Below are 23,684 nucleotides of genomic sequence, written 5' to 3'. Positions count from 1 at the left end.
GGTCGAGTAGGTGGTTAGATTCAGGGAAAAGTTATAACTGGGTGTAGGATGATCGGTCAATTAGTTTGACTATGAAACGGTTGTTTGAAATGGATCTGTAGTTGGCCAGTAGAGTCGAGGGAGGATTTCTTGAGTAGGGGTTTGATGTGGGATGTCTTGAAAACTGCTGGGAACGTGCCTGAGGTGAGGGATGTGGTAATGATAGAACTTGCAATGCTGCCATCACAGGTTGAGGAAAGGACATCTTTTAGTAGAGATGGAGGGATGGCTGCTGGCTAGTAGCTTAAGGAATTCAGGATGGGAGAGAAGGTAGAGAAGAGAGGCGGGTGGTGGGTGGGTCTGTGAGCCCAGATGTGGATGCAAGGGAGGGGCGGGAGCGATGCTAATTCAGAGCCAATGGTTGTTGGGGAGATTTATCATGTTTATGCTTTATTCCCTCTCCTAGTGAGACCCCCAGAACTTTTTGCTTTACTTATGGACCTTTTTCTTTAATCCTGAATGAGTGGAGCATTTTTCCACTCATTCATTGTTATGGGCTCTGTCTTTTGGAACTCTATCCTTTTGTATCTTACCTGTACTATGGAGTCTATTTTGTTCCATACTTCTTTAAGGCACCTGTATTATACTATTGCATCACACAGCTCCTTATGGGCAGTGTTGCTGGGGACCCTTTGGGTCCTCCTTAGAGATTATTTTCTATATCCTAGAGTAACTACAGTTCTTAAGGATAGAGAGATAATTTGTATCTCTCCTAAAACTTTATAGTCTGAGAGATTGGCACAGACTACCTATGTGGAGTGCCAAAGGGATACCTAATACCCCCCCTTCTCTCTGCTCCTATGGCTTTTTAGTCACATGGACAACCTTCAGGTTATGGCTGGTGGCAGTGGGCATGTTCTACCAACTATTGTGTGATCGTTCCACTGCAGGCTATGTCCATAGCCCCCGTAGTATACAGTAAGGGCACCCAAGTACTAACATGGAGACTTCCTTCTTTTTATCACCATTTCTAACGTGGTTGATCTTTGTTAGCCCTTCTACCATTCTGGGAGGGGGAGGTCTGTGTGTGTGTTTTGCCTTTGGGGGGGACCCTTGGCTGTCCCAGCCTAGACTTCAGTATGTCTGTGCAGGCAGGAAGTGGGGGAGGAGTTTTGCACCACCCCCTCTGTCCTTTGTCTGCCAGAGTGACTGAATAGAACCAGCTCCCACTGGGGGTCTGGCTATCTTGATTGGTCAGCCATACGTCCCTTTCTGTAAAATGCTGATGGAGATTGCAGAGGAGTTATTGCTGGAACTTATAAAAGTTGAGACTCCTGGAGTTGAAAAGCTAGTCCACCACTGGAAACTGAAGTAACCGAAGAAGAAGAGGACCAGAGACACCTGCAGACCCTTTGCGACGCTGTGAAGCGACCACTGCTTGCCTGACCCCGTTTTCTGTTTCGCAGAGGAACTCCGAAAAGGACTCCTCCTTCCCTTTTACTGGTGGGAACAACCAGTCTAATGATGAACTCTGATTTGAACTATCGAACGAGGTCCTGTGAGTTTCCAGAGCTGCGGAACCCCCAGTACCAGGAGACCTTCTGTCTGAGTGCATCATCATAGAGAGGCCGACTTCATCCAAATCTTTGCTGCGCCCTCAAGGACACCAATTCGCCCAGACTCCCTCAGGAGAGTGTGGGACTATGACAAGCAAAGAGGATTGATGGGGCACATCGCATCCTTTGTTGGTGCAGCAGAAAAGGCGCCAAAACTGCAGAGTGACCAGAGAAGTTGCTGAAAGCCGGGCAAGAGGATCTCCCTCGAGACTGCTGCTGACCGATCCCATCCATTGTCCTGCCTTGCGTCATCAGACCAAGAAATCCAGAAGTCTGGTCCAGTACTGTCACATCCAGGAGAATCTAGCCATGTTCTTTTCTTCTAACCTATGATAATGTGGGGAGAAAGGTATTGCTCCAGAGTATTGTGAGTGCACATAGAGGTATCCAGGGCACCCCCTCTTACCTCAGACTCAAGCTGTTGCTTGTGCCCCCTTAGCGAGTCCTTTGACAGGGCATCCAACGTTGTGTCATCTTGCATCTTTATGACTACAAACTGTAAAAGTATCCACAGGAACTTTCATATTCTACCGCTTGTCAAGACTTTAAGCCCTCTCCGAACTGCCTTTAGCTAGGGTTGCGTCTTGGACCTTTAAAGACTTGCTGTGCTAAGAAACTGCCTTTGAAACCTTAAGAATTGCTAGTGTTGCACTAACCAACAGTTTTCTATGTGTATGCAGAGTAAATGTCTTTACCCTATCTCCCCCCTCCTGAATGCATAAAGGGAGTACAAGATGCCTCCAGCGATGTCAGGACACGTGGATGTAAGGAGACCGCGACAGAACGCTGCCTGATTGGCACTTCTTACAGTAGTGGTTACTCTCTAATGCAGGTTGTGTGGCCAAGAAGATAGCATAGTGGAAGTTTGCTTCTGCGGGTGCCATTATCAACAGGAATAAGACTTCTATAGGGTCACTCTCACAAACGAGCCTATGCTGGCGAAATTAAGAAGAATCAGGATGTGTCGTTAATTTAGATTTGTGCAGAAATATTATGGAGAAAACGTGTTTTATTGAAGGAAGAAAGCTAAACAGGGATTGTTGAATAGGATTGTGTGGTTATTATTACACATTGCCCTCCCTGAAGAATTTCCCCAAAAACCTTTTTTAATAATTACCGGAAGGAAAGAAACATGTTGGGTGATTGAGTAGGAGTTGTGTAATGGTTTGATTAGGATGGAAGTAGTGATTAGTCGAGTGATATACAGTTTTTTTAGTTTAATGTTATATGTAGGCTGTGTGTTTGGAAGTATTCCCCCCTACCAGCATTAGTTGTGGTGTGGCAATCCTTTGACATTGAATCTATTTTGATGTATATAATTAAATACAATACTCAAATGTTTTTCAAAACAATTTCTCTGAAGATTTGTGTTAGTCTGGTAGGCTTTTTGTAGGTCTGTGAAAATATGCCTGTTATGGGAATGACGGATAACCATTGGGACACTTTTTTCTAGTGTGTATTTGCCTCATCTACACATAGAATAAATAGTAGACAGCGAGGAAGCGAGAACATTTTAGGGTACTTTCGAAGCGGGTGCTTAAAAATTATTTGTTTTACAATTACCACGTGTAGTGAAAAGTTGATATTGTGGCAGCCAGTTATCCTCCATGTAAAGGGGGCATGCATGATTATTTGCAATTCCTATGAAGCGGACCAGTTCTGGCTCCAGATCTGCCTCCCACCGATTATGCGCCCTCTCCCAGATTACTTTAATTCTCCTGGCCCATGGCACTCTGCTGTCTCTTCCTGTCTGCTCTTTTCCGCACCTGATTGTGGTGCCCAGTCCTTTCCTCCATACCTACTCATTCCCAGACAGCTTGTCCCTGCTGCTCCATGAACACACTGATTTGCTCCACTTTGGTGCTACTCTACATTTCCCTGTCTCCACCATTACTCCACCCACTCGCACTACCTATGTATCCATACCCTTGGTTTTAGGATCTCAAAAAATCTCTATACTGCTATAGCCTCAGCTAAATTAAAAAAAGGTAATTGAAACGGTACACTTGGCAGGTCTGAAAATAAATGGAAAAGTAGACTGAGATGTGGCACAGAGCTCTATTCGTATCTGAATGTTTTTGTTTGAAGCTTTAGCAAAATGGTGCCGGTTAGAATGCTGGAGGGCATGCTGACTTGAGCCTTTTCTCCATGCTTATTGGGTAATGGAACCACAATGCACTGATGCTTCCTTTCACATTAACTTAGTATAATCTTCTGTTTTAGGTGCTACAAAAAGCCATCTTGCAGACTTCAAAAAACATCGAGCTGCCAGGATCGATCACTACGTAGTGGAAGTTAATAAATTAATTATCAGACTAGAAAAGGTAAATTTGTTGGCACGTCAAACAGAGTAACATGCATGTTGGGCAGAAAGCATTTTATCAAATCAAAAATGTAAAGTTTAATTAATATCCACGCTTTCTTTTCTGTGCCCCTTGGTACTCTTATCCTGCTTCCCACAGCGTTCCTTTTTCCATGCCGTATAGTAGAAGCTATTCTGTAAATCTTTTACCTCTTGCCCGTTCCCCCCCCACTCTCACGCAATCGCTTACGTGAAATCCAGGCCCCTTATAGGCAGATAAAATCCTCCAACTCTTCCCTAGTTCTGGGAGGTAGGGCCTGGAAGTGCAGGACTGTGTCTTGGTGTGTCTGCTTTCTGTTCTGAGGTAATTTGGTGTTGATTTTACCTAGAGTTCCATTTTGTTTCTTTTTTAGAAAGCACAGGTTGCTTTTGCAGGGATTCTCATTTTACCCACCCTTCTCCCACAATAACCTTGTGATATCCAGGCCTCATAAATGCTATAAAAAAACATCACCTGACCTCCCCCAGAAATATTTCTCCCATTAGCCTAGGGCAGCTGTCATAGGGCGGAGGCTAAGGTTGCCACCTGTTTGTCTGTTCTCCTGCCCAACCACCTCCCGATATGATCAACAAACTGTTAAGGTGACAATGCTGTGTTTTGAGATACTTATGTACTGCATTACCTCTTCATCTATACTTTACACTGGCCAACTTCTCAGGCTGAAAGATCCCTCTTTTTTCCTCCTTTCTGCATGTTCACACAGCAATCTTTCCCTAGCAAACTGCACTCTTCCACACATCAACCCACACCTGCACCTCAGTGTAGTACGTTACAGTCCTGCCCCAGATACACTTCACACTTAACATAGGTGTTCCTACACACTCCCTTAAAATTTAGGATACAATCTTCTTCATTTGGCCATTTCTGCAAAGATTATTATATTATGTGCACTTCTTTCAACATATTAGAATTCCCTCTGCATCACTTTTTTATACTGTTATTCTGCATCTAAATATCCCACACAGATCTCACTGTATTGCTTACTATATTGATCTGCATGTCAGTACCATAGGAACACACATTGTATTGTACTCATATCAGAGCTTCAGATCCAACTGCACTATCTGGCTCAAATCTACTGATCTCTAAACATCTGCATCCACTTGCCCTCAGTCTTCCACTACGGGCCTCCATGACCTAAACAGTACCCATAGGTGGGCCCCCTCCCTAATCCACCTATGTTGCCACCTGCATCTTTCTACTTGGCCCCATTGTCTATGATACGTAAACATCTGCATTGTATATTTTAATGATACCTGTATATTTTAATGATGCCTGTACTTCTTTGTGTGTAACATCTGCAATGTACATTTGTAATGATACCCTGTATATAACTGTAATGTTTATTTTTCTATTGTTAACTAAGCCTACAATTTCCTTGTAACCCTCGCGCCCTGATACCCTCGGTACTTGAGCGCAATACAAATGAATAAACAAACAAACATGATGTTTGCTGCGTTTAGGTAGAATATCTTTAGATCTAGGTGGACACAGAGGAACCCTTTTGTTTTACCAATACCATTGTCTGCTATTTTCCATCACATACCGAACTCGCCCTTATCTAGGTTTTCCAAAGTAAGCTACTTGCATTACCTATACTGAATTCTTCATGTAAGTAGTCATGAGAAAGATCATCACTTAGTCATCTCTTCACACAGATAGGCTAGGAGTACTAGAGGGTACCCACTTTGTTGCACATAATATACTCCACATACAGGTATTCCAGAACATTGCATTGCTTATGCTACACTCTCCATTTATAGGTAGTACCCAATTTGATCCGAATAAGGCCAGTACCATTCGATGGGTAATCTCTACCAAGCCTGGGGAGCAGGGGTTGCAGGGGTGTCCCCCGCTCACCATGTTTGGTAGTGATGGCCATTGGGGACAGCAAGGGTGTCCACCACTTCTGGAGGTTCGGAGACAAGGAACGAAAAAAAAAGAAAAGCAGAACCTGCTGCGTCGGATCCGATCCGCATAGGAGGGATCTGACGCTGCAGGGTCTGAAGAAAACCAGATGTCAAAAAGGTAAGTGGGGGTGGGTGCAGGGATGTATTGGGGGCTGTGGAGGGGTTAAAGGTTTGCCAGATTTGGCTGCAGCAAAATTGTCTTTGTGGCAAAATTGACCGTGGTCAATTGGGACACGAAGAATTCTGCCATGGCCAAATCGTATACATCCCATTTATATATGCCAGTCTTCCACTTTGTGCTGCTCTTATATTTTTCTAGATTATTAATAGCATAGCCAGAACACATTACCTTCCTTAATTTGTGCTCTGTTACACTGTGGTCTGTTTAAATAGGATTTTGCTACAGAAGCTGAAATCACATTCTGGGTCGGTGTACAGCATCATCAGTAAACGGGAGCTATTTCTGAGGAACCAGGAGCTGTTCTATAGTGTTAGGAAAGATGTTCTTTTCGCTGCTTTCCTCCCATAGACATTTATTGAAAAGTTCTATGTGATGTTTCTGCATTTTAAATGCTGCACACAAAAATACAGTTGTATTTTTCCCGGCCGATTTTGTGTGGCCTTTAAAATGTTGAAATATGGCATTCTGAAACCCTGACCCTCTGGGAAAGTGATCCTGCCCCCACCCTCTCCCACTGGATTTCTAGAAAATAGGGGGGCTTTATCACCCACCACCCTCCTTTGCCACCACAAACATTTCCCACCTCTACCCTACATACACGCACTCACCATCATACACCTGAAAATACACTTCTCTCGCTTCCGCGACTTCCCTCATATGGCCATGCCCATCGGCCCCTGCACACACTCTTGTGCGGCAGGGACATGACAGTTTGATTTAGAAAGACCTCTCAGAGCAGTCTGAGTGGTCCTAACTCAGCCTTTTTCTTCCTTCATTTTTTTAAAAGGAGACATTCACTCCATACTTTATAATGGGTGAGATAAACGCCTAATCTAAACCTAGATCTAAGATGGAAGCAAGCTACGACCATCAAATAATAATGCAGTCCTAGTGGTGTCTTGTCAAATAAAAAGGGCCTATACTAAAAAACCTATTGCCAATCCTTTCTACTAGTTACAAAAGAAAGTGTGGGATAATGTTCACCACTAAAGAAAGGGTGTTCACAAAATGATAAATCAGGATGGTATGGCTGGGTCTTCCTTCCCCACGTTTGAAGCACGGGACAGGGTGGGACTCTTGAGCATAGCACACTCCAGGGCTTTGACAGCACGAAGTTCACAGTTCCGTTCAACAATATCAAAACCCCTTCAGAGGCTAATTCTCTTTCCTGCAAAAGTCTATTGTCTTAGGGTTGGTGATTAGAAGTAACAAACAAACAAAGGTTCTCTGGGCGATTGCTCTTCGGCAATGGGATCTCCCTCTGCCGGGCTCTGATCCCTTCTTGCAACCTTTTGGCGATTGCTCTTCGCCCCTGGGATCTCCCTCCGCCAGGCTCGGATCCTCCTTGTAAAAACTGTCTGCCCTCCCTCGGGTTCACTACGGACTCTCAAATATCGCTCGTAACCTTTAGGAGCCTTTATATCCGTTTAGACAAACAACAAGGTAACACTTTAATTGTGCACTGTTCTCTGGGTACATTATTGTTGAGCTCTTTTCGTAAAAATGGCAAACAAATAAACAAAACATATTTGGGCGATTGCTCTTTGTCCCTCGAATCTCCCTCTACTGGGCTGGGATCCTTTAATGCAAAAAGGGCCTTCCTCCGTCGGGTTCACTACGGCCTTTCTTCTACACAGTACATGTATTGATCAGTTTTTGCAGAAAGCAGAGTTTCTTTCTCTTCAGCTTTCTTTCGGCATCCCTCTGTCGCGTTTGCATTTGCCAATTATCACAGTTCACAATCGTAGTGGAAAGCGGGGTACCCTTCCCCAGCTTTCCTCTTGCAACGGGATTTGACGTGACCCTTGTAGGACCACTCCGACACCTTACGCCACCCATTTCTAGGGCCTTCTGGTTGCTGTAGTTTCAAAAACAGGTCCCGGTCAGAGCCTTTCGAATGAGCGCCAACGTGGCGCCAGACCCCTCTGCACCTGGACCTCTACTGGGCTTTCTTTAAAGTTAAAACATACACACAAGTCCTTTCTTCTTGCGTTCAAAAAGGTTGTGACTCGCATCCCTGGGCTTAAGACAGTTCGGTTTTATTTCCACTTCCTCCGACTTACCGGCTGTGCTGAACCCGTTGGCTTCTTGGTTCTCTGGAGTCAAGGATAGTACCACAGTAGCAAACTTGCCTCTCCGCCTGCGTTATCAATGCGGGAGGCCCCCGTGTACCATTGGCCTCTGTTGCTCTGCACACCAGCTGTAACTAACAGGCTTACGTTTTCCCTTCTGGAGGCTTCGCAGCTCTGAATTGAAAAGAGTAAGGGCAATTCCCCTCGATGCTTTTCTTCTCCCTTTGTACTGCCGGTTTGGTGTAGCGGTCTCCTCGTGCGTTCGTCCTTGCTCGAAGTGTGCTTTCATGCCCCGCCTTTTATTCCTGTTGGGAAGGTAAAGGGCCATCGGGTGTGCGTGGTTGTTGTCAATTGCCTGACTCTGCCTGACCCAAGTGTTGGGACATGTCAGGTAAATGGCTCTGCTGTTAGTCCGTTCTCTGGTAAGCAAGTGTTCGTGTGGGAAAAGTGGGTGGGGGTAGAGCTTCTAAATATCCTTCAGGGTAGTATGGGGAAAGGTCGTGACAGGGAAGGGGATACTGCGTCTCAACCATTGGTGTCACACTTCCGCTCCCCGAAGACCCCTCGCCCAGGTGATCCCCCCCCACTTGTCCACCCCCAGGAACGGGATCCAATAGCAATGGAGGTCTTGGCCACCTGGATGACAGTTCTCCGGGGGCCAGCGGGTGAGGTACCTTTGGGTTTCTCACAGTCCCCCTTTCTTTTTGCTTGTTGTGGACTTCTGTCCTGACTTGTGGGAGTTTAGTAAAGCCTTCTGCTTTAGTTACCTTGCCTGTTTTGCTCATTCGTATAGGCGAGACTCTTTCTCTTTGTAAATTCTTACAACTGCACACATCAGCTTACAGTGAAGTGCAATTAGAATACTTTGTACTTTGTATCCTTCTATCTTTTTATATAATGGCTTTTTTCATATGTGCCTAAGAGGAGCGGGTGGCAGCTTTGATATTTTTACAGTTTTTGTGACATTTTACCTGTGCACCTTTGCATTTACCATGAATGGCTACTAAAGGTGGCTAGCACTTATCAAGAAGATACTCATCGTTGCTTCGACCCATGAACTTGTGGGGACAACCAGTCTCTAACCCTGTGCAAGGATCTATGCCTGCTGAGCCTTCAGAAGTGTCCATGGACCAACCGGTGGACTGGCCATCTCTCTCCTGGGCTACCTTGCAGCCGTTCCGAGTACACCTGTGGAACTTGTACAATCTTCAGCTTCTAGAACAAGACGCCTGCTTCTGTATTTTGAGCCTTCTGGCATGAATGGAAGCTGTGCTGGTCCTGCTCTTGTTTGTCACCTGAACATTGCCTGTGTGTCTGACCGTGGTGACTCCTGTTGCTACACTCCTTCAATCCCATGAGGTGTCTTAAGGTGGTTTGGCCCGTAGAAGTCTTCATCTTTCCTCGCTTGGAAGCGATCTTGAACAGATTCCTGTGCACCACGACCGACCAAACAAAATCCTCTGCAGCCGCAGCCCCTGGGCCTTCCTCAACCGGACCGAGCGCAGAAGATTGTGTCCACAACGGATTCCGGAACACCATCAGTTGTCTCTGGAAGAATCTGAGTCAGTGGAGTAAGTTAACATGCCTGTTTCAGACCCCTGCATGTCCTCCATGGGGTTACATGGGCAAAGTCCTAGTGTGTTGGGATTGAGTTGATTAATTCAAGCTTTATCCAACTTTTTAACTCTCATTAATCATACCACTGGCACTGCAAATCTCTATATAAACCTTCCTGAAAGGTTTCTACTTTGGAGCTGGTGACCTTTTGAGGCCAGACCCCAAACCATCTTAGGGTTGGACTTTATAAGAGCTAGGTGAGCTGTTCTGTGCATATTCTAAAGGGTTCTTTCTATTTCTATTCATCTGAATAATTTCCTATGTTGTACTGGTCATTGAATAAAATGCTACTCTATTTCCAAACACACAGTTTGTTGCATAAGTATGTTTGTATGGCACCCGTTGGCCTGGGGAGCCAAATGTATCTGCTAGTTGCTTTTGGTGATAAGTCAAACCAGGCTCTCTTAGGCTGTAACCAGGACCTAAATGGCTCCCAGACATTTTGAACTCTGCTTTCTCACTCCTAAATCCAAGCCACAAACCTTGCTGCATAGTCCCACTACACAGATAATTGGCTTAGTGCCTTCCCTGTTTACCAGAATAATGGGGCATCTCAGAATCTGTTTGCAGGGCTGATTCTGAAAATCCACCTGAACAATTGGTGGTGTGGTGGGAAAAGGTGATTGGTACTCAGTAAAGGCTAACTGGAGAGACCTTGTAGTGCTTGTTATGCCAAACTCTTAACTTTAAAAGTCTTAGGCCTGTAACTACTATTATTGCTACAATTATGGAAAGTACACCAGTGAAAAATGATTGCAAAGTAGTTTCTTGAAAATTGTTTTCTGAAAAAGGTTTTCTTTTGGCACTGATAGGGAATTGGGGAGTTGGGGCAGAGAGTCGTGGCACACCAGACATCTAGGAAAAGTACTTTGCCTATGTCCAGTGATATTCATGCCAGTGCAGGCCCCAGTGATAGTGGGCCTGCAAATGTTACTGCTAATGACATTGGTACAAGTGATACTTCTAATGATAATTCTAGTGCAACTAGTACAACTGTGTAGCTGTATTTGATCTTGAAAGAGAAAAGCTTAAGATAAAAATTTCATTTTCAGTACAAGTTGGCTACGCTGGAATCTGATGAAGTGGAGAAGGAGAAAGACTGGCTTTTCAGCTAGTGCTTGCAAGATTGGCTGAGGTTGAGCTCTGTGACTGGTGCTGGGTTCTCCTCTCATCCTAGGTTTCCTAAAGATCTGCCTCCTGTGTATGATGCAAAGAATGTTATGTATTGGTTATCTGCTTTTTCATTTGCTCGTGAAGAGCATCAAGTTGTTGAGACTGATACGATTGCTTGGCTTCTCAGCAGGCTTCATCAGAATAGGTTCAGTGTCTTTATGTAGTTGCCTAACATTGATACAAAAGATTTCAACAAACTTAAACAGGCTCTGCTCTTGAAGTTTGAAAAGACTCCTGCCCTAATGCTTGAAGAGGTTTAGAGACCACAAGAAGGAGAATGCAACTTGGGTCTCCTATTTGAATGACTCCCTCAATAACTTGTGGGTTTGTTGAAGGCCATAAAGTAACCACCTTCGCTGGCATGATTAATTTTGTCATGCAGGAGCACATGTGTGATTCTTGTTGGCCCGAGCTTAAGCAACACCTTGCAGATTCAAAGGAGTTAGATCCAGAGAAACTGGCTATTGCAGCTGACCTATGGATTTCCCATAGGGTGTCCCATAAGGTCAAATCCGCTGTGAGAAACCTGAAGGTGTCTCACGTGCTAGTCCCCGGAAATCTGTCATCCAGGTGGGCAGGATATGGCCATCGCTTTTGGATCCAGTACCCTGGTTGGACCAGTGCGGGTTGATCACCTGGATGAGGTCTTCAGGCAGTGGCACTGGGACTGGGTCACTGGAGGGTGAGATGCAGTATCCCTTTCCCAGTAACACCCTTTCCCCATTTTGCCAGGTAGGATACTTAGGAACTCAACCCCCCTCACCCCACTTTCCCGACACAAACACTTTCTCACGGACAGCTCACCAGAACTGTATACCCACTGCTTAATTTGTGGGGGTGGTTGCCGGTGCCCAACACCGGTACTCTTTTTCTGGGCACCGGAACTCATGCCAGGCCAGCGCATGTGCAATTGCTTTGTTTGTTCTTCCACTTCGCTTTGCTTCGATTATAAATCATTGGGATTTGTCATTCTGATCTCGATCTCTCTCGTGCTTGCAGGTTGCAGGCCATGGCTGGCTGGGAATGGGGGGGGGGGCAGCAATAGCAATAAACAACAAACTGCTACAAACAGCCAATGAAAATTACCATTCTGTTGTTACTATGCAGTATTTGATACATTCTGTATAGTAACACAGAATGTGCAGTTTTCATTGGCTGTTCTTCTGAGCCAGTGAAATTACAATGGTGACGTGGTGTTGTTGCCACAGGAGGCAGTGCAGCGCCACCTCCATTTCACGAGTTACTGTGAAGTGAATGTGCGAGGCGTGGCGTCATTGGTCCTGACTTGTGAGAGAGAAAGCCTGCACTGCGTGGTGCGGCTTAGTTGCTTCCTGGGGCCCCCTCTGCCTGCTTTTTCATTTGTGTGAGTGCACCCGGTAACCCCCCCCCCACCCTGAGGCCCAACAGGAGACCAAGTCCCAGCCGGCAAAGCAGGTAAGTCACTTATTGTTGCGTGCGGTCCATCCGCGCCCGGGCTTCTGTCTGTATGACCTGTGTGCAGTGTGCTGCTGACTGCAGTCAGTGCCAGGCCAATTTCTGTGCCCAGGGGCTGCCGGCTGCCGCAGACTGAGTGGGATGACTCTGCCGTGGGCGGCTGGGCCCGTGGATTGTGCCCAAAAGTATGTCTTTGGAGACCTGACATTCCGTGGGGCCGGGGGCGGGGCCCTGCCCCACAGAAGGTAGGTTTTAAAAGAGCTAACTTATTTTGAGTGGTGGCTGTGGCCCATCACTTCAAAAGTGATGGGCCCTAGCCGTCTAAATATATGTTTTTTCTTTTAAAATCTTACCTTCCGTGGGGCCGCTGTGCTGCGCACCTATTCTTGTCATCATCAGGCTCAGCATGGCCGTGGCGGTGGTAGCCCCACGGAAGGTAGCCTAACTGATTGAGGCAAGGCAGGGCAAAGCCCAGGACCGGGTTGTCGTTTGCAACTTTGGCCACATTTTCATTGGTGCCGAGCCCGACTCGAGTCAACTGTATGCCCCAGTCTGACCCTGGATAGCATTCATCTAAACAAAACATGAACTGTGAATTTTTGCCTGGGTGTTTCCGTTCTTCCTTTTAATGTTATCGGCCTCATTAGTTCACAAACAAGCTTCAGCGAGGGGACCCGAAACGATGCACGTATTGGGCTGAAACCAAACCAGCTGCACTTCGCAAGAAAAGCCCATGCAAAGACAAACTTCTGAAATGCCATTTCAGGCTTAAAGATGCACACATGGAAACTAGACGGGGATAAACATGGTGCACGTGCCCACTAATCTGTCATAAATAAAAGCACTAGTTGAGTATTCGTGTATAATTCTCAACTGTCTTTTGTTGTAATTTATTTTACATAATTCCAGTGCATGTTTTCTATCCTGATGTGTGGTTTATACACCACATGTGGCCCCTTAACCTAGGTACAATACGCTCCGAATGAGAGCACATGCAATCCTCAGATAGGGATCCTCAGATAGGGAGGTGGGTGTCTGTTACACCCCACAGTTTAGTGAAGTATGTCAAGAACATGTCAGTGGGAAGGAGATGTCCGAATATGCATTCTCCTCTGGCTCCTGAATATTGGGTTATAAAGCATATTTAGTTTTTTAATCTGTGTTAAGGTGGAAAGAGGCCCTAAAGCAGAAGTAGAACAGGCAGTTGATTTCACAACAATGTCTTGCAGAAATGACTTTTTCCAAGTTATACAACACCATGCTCATGCTTGAAGGAAGGATGAAGGGGGGTGCATTTATGAGATGTGATGACTGATAAGGGTTTGAGAGTAATTGATTACACAAAACACCTGGATGAGGTGACTGAAGAACGGTCTGAGGGGAGGGTGCTCTTCCTGGAGGTAACCGATTAACAATACTTGGTGTACTTTAACAGACTGTCAGATGGGCCAGAAGGGGTAGTGACAACTACAGTGCAACAGTGACTGAAACTGAATTATTTTTTATTTATTTGCATTTTTAAAGCGCTCACACAGCCCGGGGGCATCAACGCCCAGTTACAGGAGGAGCATGTCTTAGTTGCGCATTTACTACTAGCTTGTGTCAGCAGTTGCTGCAGTGCCAAACATGTGGCATGGAGCAGCAGGAGTGTGATGGGCTGGTGGTGGGCCGATCTAGGTATGTCTAGCACTGAACTGGTGCAGCCGGCGCACCCACGCTAAGGTTGGCGCAGTGCCCGCGCTGAGGACGGTGCCGCGCCCGGCATTATGCGGCCAATATTTTTTGGACACTGCCACTTATTTCTTTACAAATTAAGCACTGCGTATACCTGACATGTCCCAATACAATGGTCAGGCAATTACTGATCAGTGCACACACCTGACTTCCTTCACACTACCCCCACATGGGTTAAAGGCAGAGCACGAAAGCACACTTGGAGCAAGGCAAAGCGCACGGGGAGCAGCAGTTCCAAGATGGCATTTTAATACAAGGTGAAAGACGGCGAGACCAGAAAGGGTTGCAAGGAGGCAAGTGCCCTTGACCTTTTCAGACTGTTACTGTCGTGAACCTTTGAAAATAAGAAACTTAAGACCTCCGACTAAAACTGAAGAAACCTGCATTGTGTGTCGGAGGTACCCTGAGCTCTCTCGCGTCTATAACCAAGGCGGGCGGAGCGTTTGCCACTGTGGTAATGTCCTTGGCTCGTGCAACAAAGCAGCGCCAGTAAAGGCAGCACAGCCGGTGAGTCAGAGACTGATACCAGACTAGCCTGTGTTGGAACCAAGGTTGCAAGCGGCAACAATGTATGAATAAATCTAAAAAGAACAGTGTGTGAAATGTATGTGAAGAGCACCGCGAATATAATTGAAAACCAGAGGAGTGACTGAACTTTTGGAGGCCAAGAAAGATGCCATAGATAGTGGTCCAGCGCCACGTGGGTGCTCATTCGAAGGTCTCTGTTAGGTATACAACTGGATGGAAACTGTGAAAAGGGAATTTTGAGATCAAAGTGGTCCAGCAATGGGTCAAGCTAAACCCTGTGCACATTTGAAAGTCTCTGGTAGTTTAATGTGAACTGTCTGAGGGAGATGAATTTTGTAAGAGGAAAGATCTGCGCCCGGCTGAGGTGTGTCTGGGATGAACCATGAGTCACCCGAGAAAGAATATACTCTGAACGTTGTAAAAAAGGGGATCTGAGCCCGGCTAAGGGGGATCCAGGGTGAATTACCTGAATTGAGTACTTATAAGAGGCAAGGAACTTTGTGTTTTGTTTTGGTACATCAGGCCCTCTGAATCCAGAGACTTTGAGAAGTCAAGAGACTTAGGCACAGAAGGCCCTGATGCTGGTAATGGAACTGTATCCTCGTGCCGAAGAAGCCAGAGTGTGTGCTTTGCTCAAGTAAACCGCCTTGTCCCGTGCTGAAAAGGTGGGGAAGGGAGGCCAACGGCCTGAACATCCTGGTATATCATTTTGTGAACACTTCTTTCTTTTTTATTAACACTGCCCCACACTATTTGTATTTAGCGGTAAGGATTGGCTATAGTTTCTTTTTAATATTGGCCCTTTTTATTTTGAATCCACTCCACTAGGACTGCATTATTATAATTTGATGGTCACAGCTTGCTCCCATCTATAGATTTAGGGTTCGATAGGTGTTTATCACACCATTGTTGAAGTGTAATAAACACCCTTGAACTGTGGTCACTTGTGTCTGTCTTACTGTTGATACCTTGCCTTCCTTACACTGCTCCTTAGAACTCTGAGGAGGGGGAGAAGCAGGTTATTTCTGATGTAACTGGATCCCAGAAAACCCCCAAAAAGCATAAGGCGGTAAGCTACATGGATATCATGGTAAGGGTAGTGCGACGCCTCATCCCAAACAAGAGACTGGTCACCATAGGTCTCCCTACTTTCACAGATCCACAAGAGTATCGGTGTACCAATTGATCATGTGAAGGGAGTGTCATAAATGTGTTAAATGCCTATAGAACAAATGATCTACTTACTTGCAGTAACCTTCTTTCTGGTAATTCGTCCCACAGATTCCTCATCTTTGAAAATATCCCAGTTGATGCAGTGCGCACCAGACATTTTTCTACCAGCAGATGGCACTGTTCGGCTCCATCCTTGATCATGCCCTCTCATTGGTTTTGTCTTGTCCCAAGGTTGCGCATTACAAAAAGTTGTTCTAAGTGGGAATTACTTGAACATGTATTCAAAGCAGAAGTTTAAGAATTCTTGGCTAGGTCAGTCAGGTCTAACATGGTGACATTTTAGTTTCACTTCAATTATATATTGTCAAAATAGACAAATTTTTGCTTTCCAAAGTTTTTCTGTAAGGTCGCGTCTCAGACGGTTAGTGGTAAAGCCAAGAAAAAAAACACTCAAAAAGTATTCAAGAAAAGGAAAAAATGTGTTGAGGTGCCCTTTGTGATGACATGTGCTTCGGTCCTTTAATAGACCTTTCTGAAATCAGGGCTGGTTATAGTGAATATACAGTAATTAAGTGCCAAAAATAACAAAAAGACTATGTTAGATCACATATTGTACATTAGCAAAAGAATGAACATAGAACAAAGAAACAAGTCACAAATCAAATTCATATGGATGATAAATCAAAAAGCAAAACAATAATTGTAAATTAAGATGACAGACAAAAATAGGTGGGGGATTGGGAGGGATAGGAAGGGTCAAGAGAAGGGCATAAAAGGCTCAGTTAGTTAAAGCTTTATCCATAATCTCATATTACCTTCTTACAGTGTATGGTAAGTAATAGTTGTTACCTCTTATTCTTTCAACTGCCTCTATTATTTTAGCTTTTGCAGAGAATATCCGCTTCCATTAACGAGTTAGAGCCCTTTAAAAAAAATGACATAAATTATAATTAACTAAAGCATTCTGCAGATGCCGCTCGGCATTGTGAGTCTAATGTAATAGGCAAGTTCCGCCCAAGGTAATGCGCATCTTAATCCAGTTTCCTAGTTCCCAGTTAGTATACATAATTAGGTTTCCGTAAAGAATAGTAGATGTTGCCAGTGGCTTTTTAAAAATTCCATATTTCCAATTTAATAGTTGTGTGATCACAATATTATTTCAGTTATATAGATTAAATCTTAGTATTCCGCCAGACTTGAGCCAGCGTGCAATTTAAAGATGCAGCACACACAGTGCTTGCGGTCTTTCATTACATTGAAATCGTAAAGGGAGAAAGAGAAAAACCGCTGCACTTCTGAGACGGTCTCTCACCTGAAACTGCATGAATCGCATATAATCACGTGCCGAGTGTCCGAAGGGGGCCATGACGACGTACTCCAAGAGTAGTCCGTTCTCTAATTTTGAGGCCATTGTTGTTACAGTATCGAAAGCGGTGGCCGTTTCTAAATGGAAGAAGTTATGTGCTTCATGTATTACTCGACCTAGTCCATTTAAAGAACTAGGTCGTTTAGGTGCTTGTTAGAAAGTACTAATTCTTTAGATTCAAATCATCTCAAATTCCACCGATCATTTAAAAAACTATATGCGTATTATAGTAAGTCAAGTTTAATTCCTTGTTCAAATACAGTCTGTGGTAGATGCCTGGGTGATGGCTGCCTACTGCAAGAAAAAGTTAATTAAATGCATTTAGGTAACATTATCTCAAAATATACGCAGCATTTGGGGCTGATGCTGCGTATTAACATCATCTGGTAGGTTTCGTTGCCTATTACTGCTCCAGACCAATAGTCTTGAGCATATTATTATGTGCCAAAATGTTTATAGGGGTTGTCTCTTATATCTTAATCAATTATCAAACGATTGCAAGCATAATCACAGTCTGGAGCATGGTTAGATGAAAAAATGCCCCTTGATATAGTTAGTTGCCATTAGTGCTACCAGGCCAATAGTCGAGAGCATATTCTTTGGTGACATAAGTGTATACAGAGGTTGTCTCCTAAATCTTAAACAATTATCAAAAAAGATTGCAAGCATGATGACGTAGTGTCAGGGTGATACATTAGTATGGTACCAATTGCTCAATCTTAGCCAATCTAGAAGTTATTACATATTTGGTGATATTTTGAGTAATCAGAATGATTAAATCTGGTTCCTTTTAGAGGAAATGGACCATTTCATTGTCTGTGTTTAGGCTGAGAACTGTGGAATTAAGTTTGCATATTGTTATCGCTTCCGCTTGTCTCAACTTTTTCTCCTTATTGCCATCTCTTTTTCCCAAGGAGACTTTCTGGAGACCAATAAACTTGATGTTCGCCTTGTTGTCCATTTGGTGTCGCTCTTGCCAATGGGTGGCTAATGGTAACCTTGGGTCTTGGCTCCCAATTTTGGCCAGGTGTTCTCTAATCCGAAGCCTTAGTTCCCTGATAGTGCTGCCGATTTAGACCCGGTTACATACACATATGATCCCATATACCACGTATTTTGACCTACAGTTAATGGGTTGCAAGATCTTCAACGTTCTGTTATTAGTGCCGGTGAACGAGTCCGTTTTTTTGTGTGCATATTTGCACATTGTGCATGATCCACACTTCCTGAATCCATTAGTTTGTGCTTGTAACCAGGTCAAAGGTTCCTCCCTGTGTAGGTCTGTAAGGTTCGAGGGACTCCGTTTATTTTTGAGAGTCTGTGCCTTCTTAATCCTTGGTTTTTCATCTACGTTTTTGGCAATATTCTCGTCCAACTTAAGAAGATACCAGTGTTTGGCTAGGATTTTGTAAAGCATTCTGTGATCTGTACTGTATTTAGTAATGAAGCCAATGGTAGGTAGTTCTGTACTTTTGCTCTTTGGCGTGAGAGTTTCTTCATGAGTTATTGCTAGAGCTTTCTTCACACATTTCTCTGTGTATCCTCTTGCCAGGAATCTAGATGTTAATATTGTACATTCTTTGTCAAAGTGATCCATTGTCTGACAGTATCTTCGGGCCCTTAGGAATTCTCCTGTGGGTATGTTCACAATGGTGGGTCTGTGGGTCTGTGGTGGCAGCTCTCTGCATGTAAAATCGAGTTTACTTCCGTAGGTTTTCTGTATGTACGGGTTTTGATTTGATTCTGTTCAATGTATATTGTAAGATCCAAAGAAATCAATGCTCTTCTCATGGCATGTGCCTGTGAACTGTATGTCCATTTCATTATGATTGATCAAAGCAAGCTACTCCACTTATATTTTTGAGGCAATCAAATACGTTCTGGCGGTTAAATAATTGTGCCGCAGTCATGTAGCATACATTTCAGCAGGGAGAATTAGTTATCCGCCTTCATCAGGACCATTAGCTCAATGTGACCATATGCAAAAAATAAATAATAGAGACGGGAGGTGAAATAAATGCCCTTAGGCTGTATACTTAAAAAGACTGCCAGAAATGTAAGAAGCTTGGTGAAGGAACTTGCTATTAATCAGAGCTTGAGGGACATTGATACCAACACCAGAGGACATGTGAATTCATACATTTTTGCAGAGATCGAGGGCCAAATCCTTGTGCTGTTAAGAAACGAAATGGGAAACTGATGTGGAAAAATTCATGAACAGTGAAGGCTGAAAAGCAGACCGCAAGGATCTACTCCGATCTGAAAGTGTCGTTGGAACTGCTTGAACTTGAGGGAGATGTGTAAAGGCTCATCTAACCCTGCAAGTTAGAAGTGCACGAAATTAAGTGTAGTTGCAATAATCGGGTGCAGTTTAACCACGACAGTTCAAAGTTCCTGTTACACACGTACCTGAGCATTTATTGCTAAAAATAAGTTGAGTACGTCCGTAGACATGGGTGAACGAGTTGCCGAAGTAAGGACACTCATAAAGAAATACTTCAGGACTTTGGAACCTATTGGGGTACTCGCGTAGCTCAAGCAATGCCGTTGTCACCAGCAGTTTTGAAGGCATAGAAATGAACAATGAATGAAGAAGTTAACTCCTGTAATTAAGAGTGACTAATAAGAGAAACTGTAAGGACTTGTGCCTGTTGCCCAGTGTGCCAAATATTTATGCAAGCCGCAGACCTTATATAAGGACAGGAGTAGCACAATAAAGTGAATGGACATCTAAAGCCTATGAATGTCAAAAAAAGTGGTAATGCAAAACAAATGCATAATAGGAGGCTAGACAGAACTAATTAAAACCGCTAGAATCAAACTGTGTTATGCCTGTACTGGGACAGGTAATTAGTTCTAGGGTAATATAGACCAATCTTGTATCATTCGCATATGGTACCCTAAACCTGTAATCTAAATCAGTGAAGCGGATTTATTGATTTATTTATTGTTAATTTGAAATGCGCCTATACACCAGAGTTTCGAGGCGCAGCAAGGCAGGCGGGCAGGGAACAGGAAGGTGGACAGTAGCAATCCTAATAGGCCTTGAGACATTCAGATCGTGCAAGTGCAGTAGCGAGAAGTGCATGGGGGAAGGGAGGTGGGGAAGTGCAGGAGTTGGATGGAAGGGCTCATGGGAAGGAGAGTCCTAGGGAGTCCTGGTGGACGGGGCAGGGGAAAAAGAGAGTGAAGGGCGTCCACAAATACGTGCAAATTAAGGTACTGGAAGGCAACAGTGGTGCAGGCCAACCAGCTAAGTGTAGGGGGCCCATGAGGTCAAGTGCAGGATGAAGGTTGGGATGGCGGGGAATGGGGAATAAGTGCAGAGGTAGACTGGGCAGGGGAGGGCCTGGCGCCATGAAATACTCTGAAGGAACCAGGCCACCATTCTCGGGCAGATGGGACATTAGCAGGAGAGGGGGAAGGAAGTAGAGAAAAGAAAGGACTTTAGGAGCTTCCGGGACTTAAGGAGATTCGGCTCAAGTCTGAGGGCGGCATGTAGGTCATACCAGAGGGAGGCACCTACGGAAGAGAGATATTTACCCCTCACTCTCTGCTTGGAAAAGCGCCTGAGTTGCAGAGAGTTAGAGGTAGATGAGCGAGGGCTCTAATGGGATGTCTTTAGGGAGAGAGTTGGATGTAGCGTTGTCCCAAGCCCCAGAAAGCCTTGTGGATGATGCAGAGGGTCTTGAATGTGATGCTTGCAGCAACCGGGAGCCATTGGAGAGATTTAGTGGGCCAGGCCCATGATGTGAGGAGAGAAGGAGAGGGAAGAGTAAAGATGACGGCAAGTCGTAATCCGTAGGTTGCAGGTAGGTTACATTTGCAGCACAAGGCTGCACGAGTCCTTATCGGTAGGTTGCAGGTAGGTTACAATTGCAGCACAAGTCATAAAAACAGCATTTGTTTGGGTGCACATTCCGGTAGAAGCCTCACCTCATGGTGCAAAGGGCTAAGTGGGAAATGTGATGGTGTAATCTAGGGGTTTGTAGGTGCAGAGTTTGTAGAGTATTCCGAAAGTAAATGTACTGATGAATCAAATATGAGGGTTTGTGAACAGTGCGTACAGACACCAGTGAGTAAGTTAGTAGATGGTAGTATGGAAACTACGTCTGACCCAGACTGGCTGAGACAGTCATGGGGCTTTAGCAGGAGGATTTGGGAAGGGCCAATAAGTTTCTAACTGGTCAATAATGCAGAGTTACAAAGAGCATCCACAGGCTGGAGGCATGACTTGGTGTAGCAGCAGAGGCCACAGTAGTGTTTGGTACCTGGAATTGTTAATAGAATCGGAACGTGGATGGTAAGGGTGGACTGCACACTAGCCACGGTCAGACAGGCCATTCTGGATAATTAGAAGTGGGTAAAGTGGCAATGCAAGACAGGCAAGGCATGTGGCAATGATAGGTCAGGTGCAATGAGCCTGTATGTAGGGATGATTCTGCCCACCATACAGATGGCAAGGTCTTGGCCTGTAAGTGATCAGTTCCCATGTTGGCTGGGCTTCCAGAGAGGGGTGGAGCTGTGATAAGTGCTATAATGCAAGCGTGGCATAAGGAGTGCATGCTCATCGTTGTTGAGGTAGAAGTATAACTTTAGTATTAAGAAGGGGGTGGTGGGTTTGATCTGTTAAGAGGTTTGACACCCGTTGCCGGGTGTGTGATGGACTGAACCGAGAGCGGAATGGACGGGGGCGGTTACAAATATATTTAGCGCAGACCCTTTGCAGGTAGAACAATAGTAATCGAACGGCAAGGAACATGGCAATACTGGGACACTGGCACGCTCCAGATGCTCATGCTTACCTTTTCCGATGGTTGCTGTAGTGACATGAATCGAGTTGCTTCCTGCTTACCCAGCGGAGACCGGCAGAGACTGCAAGCTGCAGCCTTAACCTCAGGCATTCACTGAGGCCCAGCTGCGCTTCTCGACTTGGGTTAGCCGGCTCCATTGAGTCGCGCCCCAACCAATGGGAAGGCAGAAGCTGGTAGTCGGGCAAGACTGTGCAAAAAGCACAGTGGTGCGGTGGCCATCACAGGATGGTGTTGGGGCTCATTAAACCCAATGCATCTGGTGTAGATCTTCATGTTGGGCCTTAATTTTGTATGTAATTCTTTCCTGTTAGGTCTCTCCCAGTGAGTACATTTTCTCTAGGGGTGTAGCAAGCCCGTTTGTTCGATTGGCTTACCAGTTTGCTAGGATAACTTCTGGCTTTTGAATCTGTTATCTAAATTACTAACATGTAAGTAGAAGTCAGCAAGAGAAGTGCAGTTCAATTGTATTCGCAAATATTGACCATATGGGAGATTTTCCTTCAGTCTTAGTGGATGGAAGTTATTGAAATGCAAAATCGTGTTGTGGTCAGATGGTTTCCTGAATAGCGAACACACTAGCGTTTCTTGGTCGTTCTTCATGATCAGATCCAAAAGTTTATCTGACGCATGTTGCTTTTGATTGTAAATTGGATGTTTGGATTACACTCCTTAAGCCAATGATGGAATACAGTCAGAGCATGGTTTGTGCCTTTTCATTTGAAGATGATATTGTTAATATATCTCTTCCAAATATCACGAAACTGGTACCCTAGAGAGAAAATGTGGCCATAAATGTGATGGCTAGGCACACATGCTGCTCCTATAGCTGTGCCTAGAATCTGTACAAATGATTGTCAAAAATGAAATTGTTTTTTGGAAAGCTATCGTCCTCAAGTCTATGATAAATCCAGTAGGCACTCTATCCTGAATGTTTTATCTCACTCATACACACAATGGCATCCTCCTGATGGATGCTTGTTCACAAATATTTTATATCCATTGCGACCAAAGGTTCAGTGTTTGGATCAAATGCCTGTCTCTTGAAGACCTCAATAAGAAACATAATGTTTTTCAGGTAAGAGGCAGTGAGTTGACACAAGGGCTTTGAAAACAGTCCACAAATGTACATATTGGTTCAAGAATAGAACCACAGCCTTGTGGGTATTAGGAATTGCATAAAAGGATGGAGTACGTTCCTATGAGTTATTTAGAAACTCAAATTCCTGTTTAGTAATCCAGTTTCCCTGGAACCTGTATAGGGTGGTTTATGATATAGTTTAGTTTCCTGGGAAGGATCCTTTTTCAGTGTGACATAGTTAACTGGGTCATTAAGTAAATCTAACACCATCTGTTTATACTGATTCACATTGTACACCACACTGCCACCCCCTTTGTCCGCTGGTTTCATTATTATGTGGGGGTTCGAACTTAGGGTGTTGAGTGCTAGTCTTTGACTATTAGTTAAATTATGTCTCATGCGCCTATTCTTAGCCTGCATTGTGTTTCGGTCCCTAATAATACATTTCTCGACTGTGGCAGTCTCCTTAGGCACTCGATTTTCTGATTGTGTGAAAGTGGATACATGTTTTGAATGCCAGTATCTTCCTCTGTATCATGGTAAGAGTAGTGTGACGCCACGTCTCAAACAATATACTGGTCACCTTAAGTCTCCCTACTTTCACAGATCCACAGGAACTTATGTTATCTGTGGAGCAATTGATCAT

The 23,684-nt window shown here is 44.6% G+C and overlaps 1 protein-coding gene across 1 annotated transcript in view; it reads left to right on the top strand.

Annotated features, from left to right (window-relative positions):
- The window catches only part of RBSN (rabenosyn, RAB effector), a 344,052-nt gene that overhangs the window by 41,601 nt on the left and 278,767 nt on the right, over positions 1 to 23,684 (top strand). The window contains exon 4 of the mRNA XM_069643425.1: positions 3,819 to 3,919. Within this exon, the coding sequence (XP_069499526.1) occupies positions 3,819 to 3,919 (101 nt within the window). The remainder of the gene's footprint in view (positions 1 to 3,818; positions 3,920 to 23,684) is intronic.

This window comes from Ambystoma mexicanum, chromosome 2p (assembly GCF_040938575.1).
Source record: "Ambystoma mexicanum isolate Mex_15411 chromosome 2p, UKY_AmexF1_1, whole genome shotgun sequence".
NCBI lineage: Eukaryota > Metazoa > Chordata > Amphibia > Caudata > Ambystomatidae > Ambystoma > Ambystoma mexicanum.
Note: the sequence above shows the minus strand (reverse complement) of the source record. Positions and strands in the feature narration are given on the sequence as shown.